General features: G+C 50.4%; 1 protein-coding gene across 2 annotated transcripts in view; it reads right to left on the bottom strand.

Moving 5' to 3' along the window:
* Positions 1–674: 674 nt before the first annotated feature.
* Positions 675–16,259, bottom strand: part of Spire2 (spire type actin nucleation factor 2) — a 35,497-nt gene continuing 19,912 nt past the window's right edge. Inside the window, exons 3-15 of one of the 2 annotated variants that reach the window (XM_075977589.1) lie at positions 14,553–14,909; positions 12,304–12,384; positions 12,048–12,212; positions 11,179–11,265; positions 10,686–10,827; positions 9,464–9,633; positions 8,634–8,823; positions 7,462–7,577; positions 5,117–5,251; positions 4,868–4,935; positions 3,804–3,831; positions 1,618–1,733; positions 675–1,026 (exon numbers count right to left, since the gene is read on the bottom strand). In XM_075977589.1, coding sequence (XP_075833704.1) covers positions 804–1,026; positions 1,618–1,733; positions 3,804–3,831; positions 4,868–4,935; positions 5,117–5,251; positions 7,462–7,577; positions 8,634–8,823; positions 9,464–9,633; positions 10,686–10,827; positions 11,179–11,265; positions 12,048–12,212; positions 12,304–12,384; positions 14,553–14,909 — 1,878 coding nt within the window. In that variant the 3' untranslated portion in view covers positions 675–803. The remainder of the gene's footprint in view (positions 1,027–1,617; positions 1,734–3,803; positions 3,832–4,867; positions 4,936–5,116; positions 5,252–7,461; positions 7,578–8,633; positions 8,824–9,463; positions 9,634–10,685; positions 10,828–11,178; positions 11,266–12,047; positions 12,213–12,303; positions 12,385–14,552; positions 14,910–16,259) is intronic. The other variant, XM_075977590.1, reaches the window with a different exon arrangement.

Below are 16,259 nucleotides of genomic sequence, written 5' to 3'. Positions count from 1 at the left end.
GCAGTGAAGCAGATAACACAGTATGCGGGTATGAGGGTCTCTGGTGATGGTTATAGGGTTATTAACCGGCCAACCCCCCACCACCACAGCTACACCATGGTCTCAGTACAGGAAAATTGGTTGGGGGTGTGACTTACATTGAACCTTTCATGAACTGTCATCTATGCTGGGGTGGGGCTTTGGGGTGATGCAACTACCCAAGAGTCACCATGTTACTGTAATCTCAGAAGACTCATTGGTTCATCAAGCTAGACTTGAGTGCAATCATTTCTTTGGTCTGTGGGTGACCTATGCAGGGGGAATAGATGTTTGTTCATAAGTCCCCAGGAAAAGTCACACAGTGCCAGAAAGGGACCAGGAGCAAGCTTGGCTTGGGGTATCTGGGCTTCCTCATAGCACAATCCCAGAGACTTGGAGGCCTCCCAGGTGCCTCTGCTGCTTGAGCACCCTAAAGGACAGGTAGACCTGATATTCAGTTTCACCTGAGAACCAAGGTGCCCTGTCCACCCAGGGAAGAGAGGCTGCCATAAGCTCACTAAAAGAGAACCAAGGCATGGAGCAGGAAAGCTGCCCTTTCTCCATTCCCCAGTCCCTCCCAGCCTTTCCAAGGATTCCTGAGAGGAAAGAAGGAAGGTCCTGGAGTAAGCTTGGCCCTAAATGGGCAAAGAGACAATGTATATAAATATAAATATATAGGCTGTATATATATTATAAATGTGTCTATATATGTATATATGTACATGCGCAAGGGGGTTGATGGCAGCTGTGTCCCAGGATGGGGAGCAGGGTGACCATCACAACAGTCACTGCAAGTTGAGAGTCCTGGTGTTGGGGATGTAGAGGGACTGGGTCTGGCGGCTGCGTCGTGGAGTGGCATTGAGGACATCCACACTCTTGCGGCTGGAGCATACTACATCAGCCACGAAGCTGGTGCAGTCACTGCAGACATCCTTGAGGACACAGCCATGGGCATAGATGTGGGGGAACTCCTCCTCTACGCTCCGCCATCTTGGTCCCTGCAGGGATCTAGGATGGAAAGATGCCAGGAGAGAACTATGAGAAGAGAGGACTATTACAGTCGGGGTCCTCCAGAGGCCTTGTCCTGCCACTTCAGAATCCCAAATCTTGATTTTTATGTCCACAGTGACCCCTCCAAGCTCCCTGCTGCCTCTTCTCTCCTCCCTCATGGCTAATCCACAGGTGTCTTACTGAGCGCACCTGGCAGTGTGCATCCCTGCAAAGATTCTTCCTGGACGGGCACTGGGGTCCTGAGCCCAGACCACCCAAACCCAATTCCCTACAACCCTGCCTCTAGAGCCCTGCCAAATGACTTGTTCCCTGGGGAAATCCTCACAGTGCCATAGACACCTGCCCTAGTTTCCCAGTTACGTTCAATTGTCTACTGCCACAGGATACCAGCAACAGTGCAAAAGAACATACTGGAGCCGGGCGGTGGCGCACACCTTTAATCTCAGCACTCGGGAGGCAGAGGCAGGTCTCTGTGAGTTCGAGACCAGCCTGGTCTACAAGAGCTAGTTCCAGGACAGGCTCCGAAACCACAGAGAAACCCTGTCTCAAAAAACCAAAAAAAAAAAAAAAAAAAAAAAAAGAACATACTGGAAGGCATCTCTCCTCAGTGTTGGCGTGGCTTTGGTAGTTGGCACCTTCTGAAGACTCTCAAAACCGAGTGTGTAGACAGGGATGTGTGCACACTTCTTGGAAGGCATCTTCATCTGCAACACAAGGAAGGGTGTGGAGAAGGTTCCTGAGCATCCAGCCAGGCACCCTGTATCCTCCTCACCCCCTGGGGGCCGAAAGACTGGAAGTGGCGCCCCCTACACTCAGTCATCTCAGGGCCCAGCATAGGCTCCTGCCTTGTTACACCCCAACTACATTTCCTGCTCATCCAAACTGTAACTTGGTAGGGTTTGGGAACTGTTTTACGGCACAAAGAGTGTGACTGTAAGTTCTGCACACAACCAGTATTTCATATGGACAAGGATGGAGTATTCAATTCCTGTGGTCCAGGAGCAGATGATAGAGGATTTGAGAAAAGTAGGTTCCTCTTTCTTAGCTGAGGCATGATGGTCAGTACTCTTCCAGGTGTTTCTGTCCTTTAGCTCTGAGTGGAAGCATGCATCCAAATGCAACATGGTCTTGCTGAAAACTCTCTCATGTCAAAAGGGGGATTTTGTAGGAGGAGAGAGAAAAGCTGTGTGTCTCCAGGCTACTCACATGGAATACTTAACAACTGTTAAAACTTTCTACTCATTTATTTTTACTTTGTGTGTATGGGTGTTTTGCCTGCATTCATGTCTGTGCACTCTGTGCATGCAGTGCCCGTGGATCTTCTGGAACTGGAGTTACAAATTCGTTAATTGTAATGTAATGCTGTGGGACAATGGTCTTGTACCCTGTAAAGATTTGTCACTTAGCCGGGCGGTGGTGGCGCACACCTTTAATCCCAGCACTTGGGAGGCAGAGGCAGGAGGATCTCTGTGAGTTCGAGACCAGCCTGGTCTACAGAGCTAGTTCCAGGACAGGCTCCAAAGCCACAGAGAAACCCTGTCTCGAAAAAACCAAAAAAAAAAAAAAGATTTGTCACTTGTATTAGTTTAATAAAATGCTGATTGGCCAGTAGCCAGGCAGGGCGACTAGAACAGGAGAATTCTGGGAAGAGTCAGTCTGCAGTCATCATCCAGGTGCAGAGGAAGAAAGATGAGAATACCTCGCTGATAACAGGTACCAAGCCACGTGGCTAACACAGACAAGAATTGTGGGTTAATTTAAGATGTAAGAGTTAATAAGAAGCCTGAGCTAATAGACCAACCAGTTTATTTACGTAGACCTCTGTGTGTTTCTTTGGGGCTGAACAGCTGTGGGACCAGGTGGGACAGAAACCTCTGTCAACAATCTAAGTTCTGGGAACCAAACCCAGGTCCTCTGCAACAGCAGCAAGTGCTCTTAACCTTAAGCCATCTCTCTAGCAGTTTAAGAACAAAATTTAAGACTGCTTATGAGGACCAGGCATGGTGGTGCACACATACAGTTCTAGTCCTAGTGCTCAGGAGGCAGAGGCAGGCATGTTTCTGAGTTCAAAGCAAGTTTGTTCTACATAGCCAGTTCCAGGCCAGCCAATGCTGTACACAGCCAGACATTTTTGTCTCAAAAATATCAAATACTACCTAGGAGTGTTTTAAGAAACTGTAGTCCTGGCCAGGCATACTGAGTTTCAAGTCAGCTAGGGTTACATAGTGAGACCCTGCCTGAAAGAAAGGCAAACCAAAGGGCTGGAGAGATGGCTCAGAGATTAAGAGCACTAGCTGTTCTTCCAGAGGTCCTGAGTTTAATTCTCAGCAACCATATGGCAGATCACAACCATCTAAGAGATCTGGTACCTTCTTCTGGCATGCAAGGAGAATACTGTATTTATAGTAAATAAATAAACATTAAAAAAGAAACACCAAAAACAAGCCAACCAACCAAAAAACAAAACAAACTGTACAGTTTTAGATCATGTGTGTGGTTCCTGCCTATAATCCCAGCACTTGGGTGGCAGAGACAAGAGGATCTGGAGTTCAAAGTCATCCTCAGTTACATAGAGAATTTTAATGTCAGTCTAGACTTTACACTCAAAACAAGCAAATACACTAATCAGTCTTGGGACGCGTAAGAACAGCTTCTTAGAAGAAGGCAATGGATGAAGTGCCTCCTAAGAGGGCAATTGTCCAACACATCAACTGGAAATAGTAGTACCCCCATCCCACTTCACCAAGACCTGGAAGGTTCCCCGAAATCCTCACCTTTACACTGCAGGAAGTGCACACAGCTCTGGAAGGAACAGAGAGAAAGCAATATCAGTGTAAGGAAGCCTAAGAAGGGAAAGCACCCTCCTCCTGGCTTCCATGTCTGCGGCACATATCTGAGCCAGCCATCAGCTGACTGGCCAGATCCCTGGTCACTCGGTACTTTACTTTCATTTTACCCCAGAATCTTGTATCTTCCTGGGATGACATTCATTTACCTCTGCCTCTTATCTCTCTCAGGACTATCTGGCCTGGAGTGTTTCTGGTGCTTTTCACCATAGAAGCACCATCTCAGTAGAAAGGCTTCAAGTAAGATGTTCAATTTTACATAGCAATTAGCATTTTAAAATTCCCATATCCGATTTCAGAAGTAAATGCCTGTCAGGTGTGGCGACACTGCACTGAGGCAGGAGGATTGACTTTGAGGCTAGCCTGAGCTATCTAGTGAGGCCCTGTCTCGTTAAAAAAAACAAAACAAAAACAAAATCCTTCTTGTAAAAATTCAAACCTACCCAGGTGGTGGTAACACACACTTTTAATCCCAGCATTCAGAGGCAGGTGGAGCTCTTTGAGTTTGAGGCCAGCCTGGTCTATAGAATGAGTTCTAGGACAGCAGGAGATACACAGAGAAATCCTGTCTCCAAAAACAAAAAAATTCAACCCAAACCAAGTGGTGGTGACACACGCCTTTGATCCCAGCTCTCGGGAGGCAGAGGCAGCCGGATTTCTGTGAGTGTAAGCCCAGCTCTCTATGGGTTCCTCTCCTGGTCTACACAGTGAGTTCCAGGCCAGCCAGGGCTACATAGTAAGACACTGTCGCAAAACAAAACCAAACAAATATAAATAAATAAATTTAACCTAAACAAGGCATAATGGTACTAACCTATAGTCCCTACAACTTAAATTGAGGCAAGCAGATTATGACTTTGAGGCCAGTCTGGGGTGTACAGTAAGACCCTGTCTCAGGGATTGGAGGGAGACAGGAAGGAAGAAGAAAACACTGAATTGGCTGGTGGGATAGAACATTTCCCTTGTTAATCTGTCTGCTGATCAAGGCTCACCTCTTGCAGAATAGACAGGTAGGTGGCCAGGAAAATAGGGGAAACTTGGCTCGGCAGCAGCAACAAATCTGCAGGGAGAGACAAGGATAGAGCGTGGCAGTGGAGGGCCACTGGAGCCCAAGTCCAGTCCCCAAGAGCATTTGCCTCAGGGCTTCTACCCAGCCACTGAGTCAGCCCCAGACCCTGGTCCCACCCTCTGTTGCTCCTCACAACACCCCTACCCTGCTGCCCAGCGCCCCCAAGCCTCACCTTCCCCCTCTTCAGGCTGCTGAAGAGCTCCTTGTCCTGCAGGAACTTCTCCATCTCAGCCTTCACCAGTACCCGGCGCACATCCACCACCTCCTCCACAGTCAGAGCCAAACTCTCCACGGGGTGGCTGAACTCCTGGGGGCGAGGGAGAGGGTCCTGCTTGCTCAACATCCTGGGGACCCTATAGTTACCTGGTCTCAGTCCAAGCAAGCTGGTAACTTGCTAAAGTATGGACATCAGCTCACTCATGACTGGGGGCTGGATCTGCTTCAAGGAGGTCCTGCCAATACAGCAAGGTTCCCTAGTCCCATGACCCAGGGCACTGTCCCTTGTCCTCACTGTCCCACGCCAGAAAACCCCATCTCCTGCTTGCAAGCACACACCACTGTTCTAACCTTCTCCACAGAACCTTCCAACGCCCTTCTGTCTGATCTGTACTGTCCAAGGAGCCCTGCCTGACCCCAAGCGTGCTCTCCTGTACTCAGCAGACCATCTGTCCTAACTGGCATCATGATGAGCGGTCCTGGTTTGACTTTACTAGTGTGTGGCTTAAGACTGGACACTGGACCTTCTAAGCCTACCTTTTCTGTACAATGGGGTTGCTTCAGCTCCCTTGAGGCAATACAACATTTTTTTTTCTTTTTTGATTTTTTGAGATAGTGTTTCTTAGCCATGGAGCCTGTCGGGGAACTAACTCTGTAGCCCAGACTGATCTCAAACTCACAGAGATCCACCTGCCTCTGTCTCCAGAGTGCTGGGATTAAAGGCGTGCGCCACCACTGCCTGGACAACATGGTGCCAGGCACACAGAACTCAAAACGCTAGCTGTTGTTCGTGGAGGCAGGATGGAGACCCGCATACAGGGTGCCACGAGGAGGGAAACTGGATGATTTTCTAGGATGCGCATTGGCAGCCCTGTGCAGTTTCTGTGTGATTATTTTGGGGCTAAGTGGCCAGGAACTAACTAGTGGCCTCCTTACTACACTAGAGAGATAGCTCAGTGGTTAAGAGCACTGACTGTTCTTCCAGAGGACCTGAGTTCAATTCCCAGCACCCACATGGTGGCTCACAACCATCTGTAACTTCAGTCCCAGAGACTCTAACTCACCTCTTCTGATCTCACAGGCAGTGCATGCACGTGGTGCACACATCCAGACAAAACACACATGCACATAAGACAAATAAATCACAGATGAATAAGTGTTTTGTTTGTTTTTTTTTCGAGTCAGGGTTTCTCTGTGAAACAGTCCTGGCTGTCCTGGAACTCACTCTGTAGATCAGGCTGGTCTCAAACTCATAGAGATCCTCCTGCCTCTGCCTCCCAAGTGCTAGGATTAAAGACATCACCACTATCCAGCTAAAAACAGGTCCTTCACATGTATTTATCCTATGTGTGTGTGTGTGTGTGTGTGTGTGTGTGTGTGTGTGTGTAAGTTGAACAACTTTTTAAAGTCGTTCTCTTGCTCTATCATATGGACATAAATAACCTTTCAATCCCAATGAATGAGGGGCCGGAGCAGTGGGTCAGGAGTTAACATCACTGTTCTCTCAGAGGGTCTCAGGCTCAGTTCCTAGCACCCACAGATGGGACTCACTGTCATCTGGAACTCCAGTTCCAAGGGATCTGACACCTGACCTCAGCAGGCACCAGGCATGCACATGGTACACAGACATATGCGCAGGTGAAATACTCATAAAAACAAACAAAATTAATAAGGCCCCCTTATTCTTAAGTAGAATTTACACTTTTTAAACTATTTTAGCAGCTATCTTAATCCAAGCCTCAGTGAGAGGACGGTGTCAACCACAGTTAGTGACACCATCCCTCCACACACATGTAGGATGCCCTGCAATCTACCGTCAGCTTTTACCTGTTACTTCGTTTGATAAATCTGCACAGTGAAATTCAGGCCCAAGTCGGGGCTCCAAGTCAGCAAGCGGTATTAGTTCTTCATACAAACAACACAAAACTCAAAGCTGAGGGGACCCAGCATGTCTCAGCCAACAGCACACTTCCTGCAACACTGTATTGCCCTCACGTCCCACAATCCAGGGTTCATCATCTCTCCTGACTCCACTGGAACTGAACAAAACACTTCAGATCTTAGAGAAATGGACTGAAAGACATGTCTCCGGGTTTGGAGTTGCAGTACCAATGTCTACCAGCAAGTGGCAGCAAAGAACAATCTCCCCAGATACAGGAAACTGGACCTTGGTCCCCTCAGACAAAGACAAAGCCAGACACATCCTGAGGAATGCTCCCCATCTCTCTCCGGCACCACACTCGTGAAAGGATGAAGACGATGCTGAAGAGGGCACCCAGGGCAAACCACCCAGTCACCTACCAGCCACAGGTGCCTGCTATCTGGTGCAGAAGCCTCTGGCTTATCCAATGAGCTCAAGCTGCTGGGCAAGGCGGAGCTGGGGTAAGGCTGGGACTGGTCACTCCCAGGACAGAAAGCTGGAGAAAGAACACAGGCCCATAGGGACCACCTGACAAGAGTGCTGTGCCAAGTGGACAGTGGGGACAGCGTGTGTGTCCCAGTGGAGATGGGGAACAACCTAAAAGTCAAGCAGAGAGCTAAATAATTAAAAAAAAACAGGAATACCATTGTCCTATTTATTCATTCATTTATTTATTATGTATACAATATTCTGAGTGTATGCCTGCAGGCCAGAAGAGGGCACCAGATCTCATTACAGATGGTTGTGAGTCACCATGTGGTTGCTGGGAATTGAACTCAGGACCTTTGGAAGAGCAGGCAATGCTCTTAACCACTGAGCCATCTCTCCAGCCCCAGAGTGCTTGTTTTTGCAGAGGAACCAGGTTTGATTCCCAGCACCTACATGTTGGGTCACAACCATCTGTAACTCCACTTCCAGGTGCCTCCCACACCTGGCCTGATTTCTTTTTTTTGTTGTTTTGTTTTGTTTTGTTTTTTGTTTTTCGAGACAGGGTTTCTCTGTGGTTTTGGAGCCTGTCCTGGAACTAGCTCTTGTAGACCAGGCTGGCCTCGAACTCAGAGATCCGCCTGCCTCTGCCTCCCAAGTGCTGGGATTAAAGGCGTGCGCCACCACCGCCCGGCGATTTACTTCTTTTTATTCTATATGCATGAGCATAAGTATGTTTATCACATGTGTGCCTGGTGCCTGCAGAGGCCAGAGGAGGGTGTTGGATTAGAGATGGTTATGAGCCAGCATGTGGGTGCTGGCAATCACTCTCCACACGAGCAGCTCTTAACTACAAAGCCATCTCTCCACCCCTGCAAGGATTCAAGTTCTTTAGAAAATGGTTTGCAATAAATATGTGTTGGTTAGCTGATTAAAAAAAATTCTCAAATGGAAAGCAGGGATGGCTGCTAAATTTAGGTGGTAGCCGACTCGGCACTGTCCTTGCAGGCACAAGCTGCATGTCTTGGGTACTTGCCTGTTCAAGGGAGATGTGAGTCTGAGGCTGCAACACAGAATCCATGGGATGGGCACGAAAACAGCAGGTGGTGGTGATGATGATACTCACCCTGGTCCTGGGTGCTAGGTTTCCAAGAGTGCATGCTGCCTGCCCTGGCCCGAGGCAGCTCTGTCCCTCCTGGGGGCTGAGTGACTGACTTCAAGCCAGAGACCATCTCACTCCGAAGCTGAGCTAGGTCATGTTCCGAAAAAGAGCGATCCCGCTTCAGTGTTCCCTCTCCACAGGGGGACTCTTCTTCCTGAGAGCACATCAGGCACAGCCCCCATCTGACCGCTGCCCCCTCCTGACCGCTGCCCCCTCCTGACCGCTGCCCCCTCCCGACTGCTACCCCCTCCCAACATTGCCCCCTCCTGACCACTGCCCCCAGCACCTTTTGCTCATCCTTGGACGGTTGGACGGAGGCAGTGGATCCAAGAGTGTTAATTGACCCCACCTAAGGCCCTGCACTTTCCTCTACACGTCACTAGCTTGCATCTCCTATCTTCTGGACAGTTCATGGCAACTGTCTCAATAATCAAACCATTCCCTGAGTCTCCCAGAAGATCCTGGAGAAGACAGATCCTGCAGGAGATGGCCAGCACTGGGGTCATCTTCCATTCTACTGGATCAGAGAGCTTCACTGCAGCTAGCTTCTCCATCACCTGAGGCTACTCAGGCTGCTCGTCTGGCCACATTCAAATAACCTCCCTTGTGTTCAGAAGTCACTGTCCCACGGACCCAAGGCTACTTCTGAGCTGAAAAGATAGGGAAGGGGCCACCTGCCACCCCGTTGGTTGGCTGTAGAGGATGTCTACCCAGCTGACTAAACAGACCCCTGTCTAGTTAAGCCTTTCCCAGCCCCATCAACATGAACTTTTGAAGAGTCCCTATTCTCTGACCTCAGATGTGTTCATTTCTTCCATCTCTGCTAAGGTGGGGGCTTTAAGCAGGACCCGAGGCCGTGGACGCTGGCTTCCACTCCCGGCATCTGTGACTGACAGATTGATGCAGGAAGTGGACTTCACATCCCCAGAGCAGGCATTGAGGATGCAGGGCAGAGAACCAAACCCTGAGGGCAGGAAAAACAAAGGCAGGGGTGGATGGTGAGTGGAGAGGAAGAGGAGGTAAGCACAGGGATGAAGGGTGAGCAGCAAAGGCAAGGAGAACGGGGCAAGGGTGAACGTGTGGCAGGGAGGGCAAGGAGCAGGAAGCCAGAGAGAAGGATAAGCAAGGAAGACAAGGAAGTCAGGGCAAGAACAGGGAATGGGAATGATCTGGAAGGTCAGGGAAGGCGTGGCCAGTGAGCAGGGAGGACAAGGAGTCCAGTGTAGGGGTGGACAGCAAACAGGGCAGATGAGGAGGCCAGTACGGGGGTAGAGAGTAAGTGGCAAGGATAAGCAGGCCGGGGCAGGAGGGGACAGTGAGCAAGGAGGACGAGGAGGCCAACATGGCAGTGAATAGCTTTATGAGTACCACTTGGTTTAATTCTCCACTTAGAAGGGGAAACCGAAGACTGGTCAGCCAGTTAACAAAGAGCAGCTCTAACTAAAAAGGAGAGCTCCGGCAGGAGCAGGGTTGAAGTTCACCGACTTTAGTTTGCAAGGAAGACCAAGACTCAAATATTTGAACATATATCTGGCTTCCAGTCAGTTAGAAACTTGATTTTTTACTTAATTTTACTCCCAAATATTGAAATCTGTCATCCATTATAACAATGAATAAGGGCAAAATCAGATCAAAACCCGGAGTCCGAGATGACTTCACTTTTATAGACCCCTAAGACTTCACAAAGCCATTATAACTACTCTAAGGTTTGGGGATTTTTTTTCCCCCCTGAGACAGGGTTTCTCTGTGTAGCCCTGGCTGTCCTGGATCTCACTCTGTAGACCAGGCTGGCTTTGAACTCACTGAGATCCACCTGCCTCTGCCTCCCGAGTGCTGGGATTAAAGGTGTGCACGACCACTTCCCGGCATAATTCCTCTAAGTTTACAGTTAAAAAATTTTTTTAATAGGTCCTAGGTCCTCTACCCACACAGGAGCTCTTGGGGCTAACCATCCCAAACTTTGATCTGTAGCCCCAGCGAGGTCCACTGGGGGATGTCTTCTCTCCCGTCACTCACCCTCCCCGCCTTGCTCACCACGGGCACCCAAGTGCTGGGCCCCTACTGGACGAAGCCTCCGCTCCTGCTTGATTTCCTCCAGGATCTTCTCGTGCAATGTTCTCTGCTTTTGTGGTACAGGGCGGAGTCGTCTCTCTGAGACCTGCCGCCGACATGACACACTGAGTAGGAAGGGAGGAGGGTGATGACATGGGCACACTAGAGGAGGGAAATGCTGGGATAACCCGGGAGACTTGGAGCTGCTGCTCAGTAACCCTACTCAAAGAGGCTTTGTGCACACCTGGTGTGAGGTGTAAACAGCTGAAAATTCTCCCTAAAAAGAAGACACAGACCCTCAGGCCCTACACTGGAGATCATGCCCAACCTTACAGCCAACGGGCAAAAGAGCCCTCAAAGATCTCCCTCAGAAAACAGATGTGGTAAGACAGCTGGATTGGTCACCAGAGAGCAGCGGGCCCCACAATATCCAGAGGAGGAAGTGTAGAGCTGGTACCTGCTTCAGTGGAGGCCGTGAACGGATGAAGTCCAGGATGAGCTCGTGGGCATCTTTCTTCACTCTGGGAGGGATGTCCCCATCAACCTGCCAGGAGGAGCAGGGTCAAGCTGAGCGTGCAAGAGCCAACTGCCGTGTTAGGGGGACCAGGAGGGGCTCACACAGCCCTGACTTTGGCCTGGTTTTCAGTCAGCTTCCTTCCTAAGGCCTCTTGTTCCCTGGACTCAGGTGCATGGGCCACTCAGCCGCAGCTGAGTCCTAACGAGCCTTAACCTCAGCTGCCTGAGCTTCCTAAACCTTCAGGAAATGGGGCTGTAAGACCCATCTCAGGAGTTGTCAGGAGAATGAAATGAATTTCTTTATATAAAGTTTTGAGTGATACCAGTGTACACAAGGCTTTGTTAATGTGTGTTACATGGTAAAATGTGGTTGGCTCTTTGGTTTGTTTGTTTTGCTTTTGGTTTTACGAGATTGGGTTTCTCCGTGCTACAGCTCTGGCTGTCCTGAAACTAGCGCTTGTAAACTTGAACTCACAGAGATCCGCCTGCCTCTGCCTCCCGAGTGCTGGGATTAAAGGCGTGCACCAATGTAGCTGGCTCTTAGCTCTCACCCCCCACCCCGGATCCTCAAGAACCTTCTCCTTGCCCTCATTATTATACTGTATTCCCAATACAACCAAGAGCTGTGGAAACTGCCACATCTGCCTTATTCATATCTACAGATGAGTATCAAACTCTGATCAAGCACAAGGGGCAGGGCAAGGGCTGTTGGCAGAGGACAGAGGGCAGGGTAAATGGCAGCAGGGCAAGGACCTGCAGAAGGGAACAGGGCCAGGTTTTCTTGTGGAGGACGACAGGGCTGTGGCTCACCATGACCTTGCGCAGCTTGTAATTCCTGGCACGGATATCCTGCATCAGCATCTCGAAGGGGGTGAGCTGGAACTCGGTGGGCAGTGGGTTAAACTCCTGCTCCTGCACTTTCTTCAACTTCACCCCATGACGCAGCTCCCGCATGAGCTGGACCCACAGCCGTGCCTGACCCGGAAAGGAAAACAGCCTCAGCTCTGGCACCCAGGGCTCTCCCAGCACAAACCCCTCTGTCCCGGGTCAGGAGTCCATGTCTTACCCAGTCTGTGTGTCCCAGGTGGTCAAGCTCGGCCAGTGGCTTCTCTACCCGTGGCTCATCCTCCCCCAGCTTCTGCAGCATCTGGGACCAGATGTCTAGTTAGTGTAGAAGTGGCAGCGGCGTGGACACAGCAGGGCCCTACCATGCCATCTAGTAGGATGCACTGCTCTAGCACCCAGCCAGCTGCAAAGGAGCTACAGAGGCACCTGGCCCAGGTCTGGGGGCTTGGAAAGAGCTGGTTACACTATACCATTGCTTTGGAATGGCACAGGACACTTAATCTTCTCTCTAGCGACTTCTCCTGAGCAGGCCTGGTGAGAGTCACTGTCCTCCACAGGTGGACACAGAGGAGGAAGCACTCCCTGTTGCCTTCCAGATTTCAGTTCACCCAACACCTCAGGACCCCTAGCCAAGCCAGGAGCCCACCTATTTTCTTGGCATGTTCATGGCTGTTTCTCTAGGCATGGCCCATACTAGAGGTCACCAAGGACCTGTCTCTTAGTAGCTGTGTTTGTTTCCTCGGCTGCTGCTCTAAGTCTGGAGCCCAGCACAGTGTGGCAAGTGTTAGTCTTCAAATATGGGTAGGATTGAAGGTAGGTAGAAGACAGGATGAGCCAACCAGCAGGCCCTAGGAGGGAGTCCAGATAGGAGATGCTAAGATGCCAGGGACTCAGGCAACTGGGAATTTGGGGAGAGATGCTGGACTTGCTGCCTTGATGGCTCGGGGTCTGGGTGGCAGGCTGGAGCTTCTGTTCACACTAACATCCCACTACAGAGATGCATCTGTCTTGCAGCCTCTCCCATCCTACAGGGACAGAACTGGACACTCTAGCTTTCTCTAAGCTACCTGCCAAACTGCTTTAACACACACTATAGTGTGGGATTCCCGGGGCAAGGAGCAAAGAGGATGGCTCTCCTGTCCTACTTAGAACAGCTACACCGGACCCTGCGCACCTGCTTCTGTCCAAAATCACCAGCCCAGACTAGCCCAGATGTGTCTGTCCAGGAGCCTGTATCCCCAGCACCCATCCTGTGACTCTCTCTGGGATCAGTGGAGTGTCATGTAGAGGTGTGTGCTCCTGCTAAAGCTTATTTGTCTGGGTAAGGAATTGACTCCAGCAACAGAACAGACCATGTTCAAAGAAGGACAAAACCCCAAGGACCACAGGCCAGCCACAGGGAGCACAGACAGAAGAGTGTCTCTGAGATGCCAGGGAGGAGCTGAGAGAGAAGGTGGGGATGGATGGTGCACTGAATACTGGGAGCCAAGAGGAGAACCTCCCAAGGTTGGCATGTGAGAGTTACAGGGGAGGATCAAGCTGGGTCCCAGATTCCATTACTCAAACATCCCTAAAAGGCTGTGCAGGCTCCAAAGGGTCAGGACCTTTCTAGGCTACAGAAAAAGAGAAGCAGCACAGAAAAGGGCAGGGTGGAACCAGAGATCAACATCAACTAACTTAAAAATTAACTTCTGCTACCTGAGCAAGAGAGAACAACTTGAGCCTCACCTGACCTCTCCCAAGTCCCCCTATCATCAGTGGAATGTTGACGGGGGCCTGGACAGCCTACTTCACGGGGGGAGGGGGATGGTTCTCTTTAAGGAGTAGCAACTCCTCCCAGGAAGAATGGAGACAGCCGAAAGATGCCAAGCCATAACTCTGGGTTGGGAGAAGTCGCTCAGGAGCCGGCTGTATCCTAGACAGGCTCTGACACTGGGATGAGGGACCCTAACTCAAAGAGCATCTGCTCATTTGTAAGATGGAAGGAAGTGGGGCTGTGGCAAGCACCCCAAATCTCCAAGTCCATGGGCCTGCCTGTGTGGTTCTGCAAGGGAAGAGGTGGCTGTCTTTACATCACATTTTCAGGAGGAACCGGGGCTGGGAGAGGCCAACCAGGAGGCAGTAAGCAGAGCTCCCTCTTGCAGATGAAAGTGGCCTCAGGGAGGGTAACAGCTAATTTTGAGGAGACAGTAATGTGCAGTAGGCTAGGAGCCACTCCCTGATTCCTGTCTGAAAACCGGGTGAAAAGAAGCCATGAAGTTAAAAATGTATGAAACATTTTGGACAGTGCCCAACATGTGGGGGAGGGGGCAAGTTATAGGTATTCCTAGGAAGGTACAGTCAGGCACCAAAGACTTAACCCCTGTTGGACGAGTGAGGACGGGCCCCACCGATCTGCACCCCATCCCTGCTCACCTCCCCCTATCCACCCAGCATCAGCCCTTCCACTTGCAGCCCTATCTCACTCACCTCCTTGGCTTCCCTCACTCGGGCCAGGAAGGCACGAAGCTCCAGCGTCTCCACAAAAAGAGCCCGGCACACCGCCTGGTAGTGGGCCTGTGCGCCATGGGGGTCTGTCAGGCGCGAAGCACACAGCCGCATGGCCTGGGCAAAGGTGCGCACAGCTCGAGGGCCGCCCTCAGCCTCCTCCTCCTCTTCTGGCCCGCCATAGCCCTCATCTGCTGCCCCGCAGCTGCTGTCCTCACAGTCGCTGTTGGCCATGAGGTCGATGAGTCTCTCCAGCTGCGGGCTGAGCTCCCGTTCCTCACTCTCATCTAAGCCCCAGTCCAATGCACGGTAGATAGCAAAGCCCAGTGACTGTACCATCTAAGGGACAGATAAGTCATAAGGTCATCAGAGACGGCATTCCAAGCCACAAGGGCACTGGGGCCCGCAACCAGCAGCACCCACCATCATAGAACAGACAGCGATGCCAGACAGAATGACAGGCAGGGAAGAGATCACAGTACCACTTACAACAGTGCTATAGAAATATCACCTCTAGGGGCTGGAGAGATGGCTCACTGCTTAAGAGCAGTGGCTGCTCTTCCAGAGGACCAGGGTTCAATTTCCAGCACCCACATGGCAGCTCACCACTATCTGTAACTTCAGTTACACCCTCACACAGACATACATGCAGGCAAAACATCAATCAATGTATACCAGATTAAAAAAAAAATACCACCTCTTTGCCAGAAGGGAATCATGGCACAAACAAAACATGAACTACTGTCAAAAAGATGTCCCCAAAGAGCACAGTCACTTTAGAAAACAGGAAAAGTCTTACCAATATGCACTGAGCATGTGACTCAGCCCCTCCCCTCCCAGGTATTTAACCTAGAGAAAGGAAAAGTTCATCCACACATGATTTGTTCATAAACTACTCATGTGCACTTCATAGTAGAGACAGGGGTGTGCCCACAGCGGGGCACTATAGAACAGGAAACAGACACACACACACCACAGATCAGACAAAAACCTTTATGCAGTGTGGTCCCACTTGCATGACTCTAAGCAAGCTGAGCCCATCCACGGCAATAGAGAAGCGAGCAGCTCCTGAGCCGGGGCACATTTGGGATGGGAACAGAAAGGACTTGTCTTGACTCTGGTGCTGACTACACAGTATGTATGCCCCCCCATATATATACAAATAGGAACAAGATAATCCAGCTAAGCACTGGTTTCTCATGTAATATAACAGGACGGCTCACATCAAAGGAGAAAGACCAGCTGACTGAGCAGCTGCTGTCGTGATGCTTCTTGACCACCGTAGTTTGGGGGGCTGGGGATTTTCTTTTTATTTTTTAATCTTCACAGATAACATGAGAGCACTCAATCACTATATCACACCCTGGCCTAAAGCTTAATTCTTAGATGTCCCGGAGGCCCGTGTGTTAAAAGCGTTAGTCCTCGGCTGGCTTCCACTGGGAACTGGCGGAACTCTTAAGGGGTGGGCTTGCCGGGCATGGAGCACACATTAATCCCAGCATTTGGGAAGCAGAGTGTATCCCAGACCAGGGTGGGCTACATAGTTAAACAAAGAGGCGGTGCTGAATGGGAGGTCTCCTGCTCACTGGCTTCCAACTTTCCTTCTTTTCATACCCAGCCAAGAGAGAAGCAGCCTTCTCCTCCGGGAAATCCTGCTATGGCATGTTCCATCACCATAGTCCCAAAGCA

The sequence above is a fragment of the Microtus pennsylvanicus genome, chromosome 6 (genome assembly GCF_037038515.1).
Source record: "Microtus pennsylvanicus isolate mMicPen1 chromosome 6, mMicPen1.hap1, whole genome shotgun sequence".
In the NCBI taxonomy this organism is placed as follows: Eukaryota; Metazoa; Chordata; class Mammalia; order Rodentia; family Cricetidae; genus Microtus; species Microtus pennsylvanicus.
This window is presented reverse-complemented; position numbering and strand designations above follow the sequence as displayed.